At 34.4% G+C, this 6,000-nt stretch overlaps 1 protein-coding gene across 6 annotated transcripts in view; it reads right to left on the minus strand.

The window, feature by feature from the left end:
• Positions 1–6,000, minus strand: part of GTPBP8 (GTP binding protein 8 (putative)) — a 35,253-nt gene that overhangs the window by 27,574 nt on the left and 1,679 nt on the right. For all 6 annotated transcript variants that reach the window (XM_032299071.1, XM_032299077.1, XM_032299076.1 and 3 more), the window contains exons 2-4: positions 4,908–5,006; positions 3,076–3,206; positions 1,379–1,478 (exon numbers count right to left, since the gene is read on the minus strand). In XM_032299071.1, the coding sequence (XP_032154962.1) occupies positions 1,379–1,478; positions 3,076–3,206; positions 4,908–5,006 (330 nt within the window). The remainder of the gene's footprint in view (positions 1–1,378; positions 1,479–3,075; positions 3,207–4,907; positions 5,007–6,000) is intronic.

Consider the following 6,000-nt stretch of genomic DNA (forward strand, 5'->3'; position numbering starts at 1 on the left):
CAGTTTTGATATTCTAGAGGCCCAAAATTGTGACTAGTGTCTGAAACTGGGTGAGAGGGGCAGTCTTGGGGACTGAATCCTCAATAGAATCCTTAATACGTAGGATCTGATGCTATCTCCAGGTAGATAGTATGAGAATCAAATTTTCAGACACCCAGCTGGTGTCCTCTGCTTGTTGGTGGGGAAAACCCCCGACACATTGGGCCACAGAAGTCTTCTGTGTTAACTGTTGTGGTATGAGAGCAGACGAAAAACATAGTTCCAGTGTTTTTCCCATAATAAGAAGCAGAAAGGGTGTGGTTTCTAATTACCTGTGAATCCCTCCACAAATGGGAGTCTTTCCTCATAAAGACAAATGTACTGATATTTAAAAGGAGATACAGATAAAGTTTCTCTATTCTAGTTCCTTTTCCAACAAAGAAAGTAGTATTTCCTTAAAGTTAAAATTGAGGAAAATACATGATTTCATAAATTGGTATCTGTGATACCAAATAAGGAATACTATTACTTAGTTTGGCAATATTTAGGCATTTTTACTAAGTAGACTATCAATCCTTTGACTCCTCATAACTATAAATTATCTCTGATGCTTCATAGGACTTTTGCAAACCCCAAGAATTCCATGACCCCAAGAATAAAAGTGGTTAACTAGTAGTAACATGATGTGATTTGTATTAAACTCCACTGTTACATATTAGTGGCTTTCTGACATCATTTTGAACCGAAATTATAGTTACTGGGCTCTTCACTTTTCTTTGGAAAGAAACTTTAAGAGTGCTATTTCATCTGGAAGTCTCACAAAGCAAAATTAATGTGGATACCAACCTACAATTCTCTATTCTATTCTAGGTCAAAAGACAAACAGTACTGCTAAGAAATTCCCAGAAGAAATTTTGTTTGATTTAAAAATATAAAAATCCTACTTGTGTGTATTGGAGGCTGCTATATTCTTGGAACAATTTTAAAATTTTAAATTAAGCAACTTTTTAAGTTGCAGTTTTATTCACATTCTTATAAGTACTATCTGCTAAGCTGCTATTAAAGAGCTACTGACTTGTTCTGAACAAATATTTATGTTGCTATAAAAAGAAAAACATATGAAAACTACATAGGAACATTAAATGAACAGGTTAAAGCAACCTTTACTTTGACTATAATTTTCAAAACATAGAGCTGAGAGATGGAAAAGAATAAAAGTGCCACAGAACTTACTTTAATTAATATTAATGGATGATTAACTGAAAAGATTATTCAAAAGGCACCCTCCTTTATCTTTTGAGGAGGCAATACAAGCTCAATTGTTAAAAGGTACATGTATGCACAGCTGCACATAGAACTGATATCTAAATTGCAACCATGATTCAAAGGAAGTACTTACCACATAAGGTAATGCAAATTCTTCACACATTTCAATGGCAATATTGTCTGTTTTTTGAATTCCAACAACACTATCCACTAATAAAAATGTTCTCCTCAAGCTATAATAATGTAGAAATGAAAATTAATGGCAATATAAAATATACCCATTTATTTATCCCCTCTTCCTTACTATACTAAGAAATTTTCATTTGAATAATTCTCAATCCAAAATTAAAAAAATTTCTTGAGGCAAAAGGAATTCTCAATTTGCCAGAAGTTTATCCTGCAGTCCAGTTGGTCTCAATTCTATTTACTTTCAATAACTAAATTCACTAAATATTAATTTAATTCAATAAGGATATATTGGACATAAGACATTCTGCCTGGGGCTTGATATATTATGAGAGCGTTCCCACCTCTAAAAACCTTAAACTTGAGGAGAAGTAAGAGACACAAATCAAATTAACCATAAATTACAGATTATGAATTATAAAAATCAAATTAACCATAAGTTATAGAAACTTTTTTTTTAAGACAGAGTCTCATTCTATCACCTAGGCTGGAATGCAATGGCATGATCTTGGCTCAGTAACCTCTGCCTCCAGGGTTCAAGTGATTCTTCTGCCTCAGTATCCCAAGCAGCTAGGATTAAAGGCATGCACCACCATGCCTGGCTAATTTTTTTGTTATTTTTTATTTTTAGTAGATGCAGTGTTTTGCCATGTTGCCAGGCTGGTCTCGAACTTCTGACCTAAAGTAATCTACTCGCCTCGACCTCCCACAGTGATGGGATTACAGGCATGAGCCGCCGTGCCTGGCCTGTATAGAAATTTTTTAATATTACTGTAAGACTAACAGATAATAGAAGCCAGACACATTATATTTTGCATTTTCTTATGTAAATATTTGATTTTACCCTCTATGTAAAGCTACAACAAAGATACTTATAAACTTTTTTTTTACATTTTAAAAGATTAACATCAATTTTCTATATATTGTGCAATTATTGAAACAACTATCACTTGACTACATAAGGAGACAAAAAAGAGGTAACATTTGCAGCAGCTGTGATGTCTGAAGTATTTTAAAAATGATCAGAATTTGCTGGTTTTAACCAATAATTTTCATTTTCAAAATTAGCCAACTAAGAGTTTGGTTTTAAAAAAAGCTAACGGGCTGGGGTGCAGCAGCTCACGCCTGTAATCCCACACTTTGGGAGGCTGAGGTGGCAGATCACCTGAGGTCAGGAGTTCAAGACCAGCCTGGCCGACATGGTGAAACCCTGTCTCTACTAAAAATACAAAAATGAGCCCGGCACAATGGCGCAGCTACTTGGGAGGCTGAGGCAGGAGAATCACTTGAACCTGGGAGACGGAGGTTGCAGTGACCCGCGATCGTGTCACTGCACTCTGGCCTGGGTGTCTGGTCTCAAAAAAAAAAAAAAAAACTATGCTGAATTACTCTTTAGTTTCAATCTCAATTTGAGAAAACACTAAAATTTAATATTAAGGGTAAGCTAAACTACAGACAGAGAATAAGCAAGCAGTACATACCTTGGTCCTAAATACTATATAATATTATGAGAATAAAATGGGCCTTATAAAATAAGTCATTTGATAAAATTGAAGTGTTGACCATGTGTATATTACTCTACTGATGAAAACATGCCTTGGAGTTAAATGTATACCTATTATTATAAGAAAATCTTTTCCTTACTTGCTTCGTTCTTTTAGGTAGGTCTCTACCATGTCGGCAAAATCTTCAGGTGCTCTATAGCCATACCCTGGCATGTCCACCACCGTAAAATATTTTCCAACTTTGAAAAAATTCATTTTCTTTGTGTGTCCCTGATTAAGTAAATGGAAAAAGAAAAGCTGTCTTAAAATATGTCTTCCATCTACTTAATGATTCCAAATCTTTTCCACTCAATCAATAAATATTATTAAAAGCCAAGTATATAACCTTAACATATGCTGATGATGACAAGACAGAAGGGAAATGGCTGGAGATAAGTTTAGAACATACTCCTTTTTCCTTCATTTTACAAAAAGAATCTGTATGACTTAAGAACTTTAGATTCCATATTAGAAACATGTAGGCAAAATATTTTGGAGTCTTTTCTATTTCATTAACCCTTAGTGAAAAATTCACCCTGTTCTAAATTGTGACTGCATCAATCAATATTCTCTGATGAACAATGTATCTCCACTTTAAAGAGAAACTAATTATGGCAAGGATAAGTTAAAATGCTTATCATTAGACATACATGTTTTCATAAAACCTAGATCCAAAGTCTGATCATTTCTTATACCTAGACTATTGCTTCCCTAAAATCAAGATATTTTGCATGTTTTATTAGGTGGATTTTAGTGCTTTCATTAAACAATTTTTATTGCATGCATAACATCATAATATTTGTGCAACTAAAATTGATGTAAAGATGGTGAAAAGTGGTTTATTTGTAGTTTTGTGTCCATAGGACATTTATTAATCAGAAAAGATTATATAGGCAATTTTAAAAGTTAAGTCAATTGTTTGGATCTTATAAAGATCTTTCCTTATCAAAGGAAAGATTTTTATAAATGGTGATTTTAAGTTCCTAGTTTATTTGTCTATAGGAAAATGATTTTAGAATTACAGATTGGGAATGTCAAGAATACATTTCCTCCATTGTTCTCTCACAAAAGGAAGGAGATCACTCTACCTAGAAGTGATAATTTAGCTGATTTATTTGGTGAGGCAGGGCAGGAGTAAGGATGGGAGGGTTAAGGAATGGAAAGAATCATTAGCAATGGAGCCAGAGAATCATTATATGAAGTGGGGAGCAAGAAAAGACCCAGTGAAGTCTCATGGAAGGGTTCCAACTCAAAGAAAAGTGTGCGTGTATGTGTGTGCACGCACACGTACTTACGTACTTGCATGCATGCACTTGCACGCATGCGCGCAGGTATGGTGAACATTAGGGTTGGTGGAAAGGTTTACCATGGCCAGATAAGGTGAGAGAAAGTGGGCGTGATTTTGAAGAAAGGGTATCTTAGATATTGGTAGAGACCATGTTGTTGAGAAGAAAGTAGAGGAAAATGACAGCTATTACAGCAGACTGGCTAAGATAATAAGGACATAAGAATATGCCCGATGTGTGTGTGTAACTAATTCATGTACTTTATACCTTAGAGAAGATGATAGGAGGAAAAAAGCAAAAAAACCTAAAAGCTGTTTCCCCTAAAATCAATGTAGAACTAGATGATCACTCTCACAGAAGGAAATATAGAATGACAATAAGACACTTTATTTGGCAACTCTTTGCAAAATTTGGATAAAGAAATATTTCCTGAAGATACTGTCAAGACTACTCAAATAAATCCAGCTACACTTCCTTTTCTTCAGAGAACTATGAAGGCATTAGAATATCTTACTTTATTACTTTTTTGAAAGAAATAACTTCTCTAGGAACTTAGCAGTTATGATTTCTTATACTTTCAAACATTTATTATTCATGCCAGTTAATCCAAGAGATAGTCCAAACATATTTAAAAATTTCAACATACTGGTGTTTTGGAGATTCTGACTTCAACCTCAGGGGCCAGTGAAAATAAAGCCTTGATTAGGGAGGATTTTCCAACATTGCTTCTGCCTATAAAACACACCTACACAAGAAAAAAGAAAATAAGTACTAGCCGTATATGATATTCTGCATTAGCTGCAAAAAACCTCAAATTCTAACATAGCTAATATTTATTGAATGAATTCAATGTGCCAGGTACTATTTTAAGCATTCGGCATATATTTTCTTATTTATTTTTTTACAGCATCCTAGGAGGTAGGTGATATTATCCCCATTTTACGGACGAGAGTACAAAAACTAACCCAAAATTATACAGACAGTAAATCAATTGGGACTTGAACTCAGGACATGTATATCTAGAATCTGTGCTTTTAGTTTCACTACGCTACTCAATAATACATGCAACTTTTATTGAACATTTCATATTTACAAAGCTTTTTGGAGTAAAAACTAGATGTAGTTCAACAAAACTGATGAAAAGTACTACTACATGTTTGGAAGCACATTTTCTCAAGGACTCCCGTGGTATACTGTTAACACCACTGCAATTTAAAAAGTTACTCTTTTCCCTTGACCACTCTTGTTCCAATTAAGCTTTTCTCCTCTGCTTTTGAACATGGTATTGGAGGTGAGGGGTACAATACCAATCAATTGTTCTAAATGAGGACAGTACCGGCCCTTGGGGGACATTTTTGGAGATTTTAAGGGAATTTTTGGTTATCAAGACAATTGGGGGACATTTAGTAGCCAGAGGCCAGGGATCCTATCCTGCAAAATTCTGGTCAGTCCTTCAAAATTAATTGATCTGAGTCTTGCAAAAATTTTAAATGCTCTGCCAGAGCAAACCTCATGCTAATATGTTGATAAAACTGAATTTTAAAAACAAATTGCAAAAAACTCCAGTAATTTAGAAGCTTAAATAAAAAAGCAATGGCTCTCTCAAAATCATTAAATAATTTAGGTACTCTGAATCCTGACTATAGTTCTACATATATTTAGAAGAAAAATCTCTGGGCAACGGTGCAGTTACTGTAAATACATATGGAGAGTTCAGCTGCCTTTTAGCAGACTTAGAA

The sequence above is a fragment of the Sapajus apella genome, unplaced genomic scaffold (assembly GCF_009761245.1).
Source record: "Sapajus apella isolate SASKATOON/1434 unplaced genomic scaffold, GSC_monkey_1.0 scaffold40, whole genome shotgun sequence".
In the NCBI taxonomy this organism is placed as follows: domain Eukaryota; kingdom Metazoa; phylum Chordata; class Mammalia; order Primates; family Cebidae; genus Sapajus; species Sapajus apella.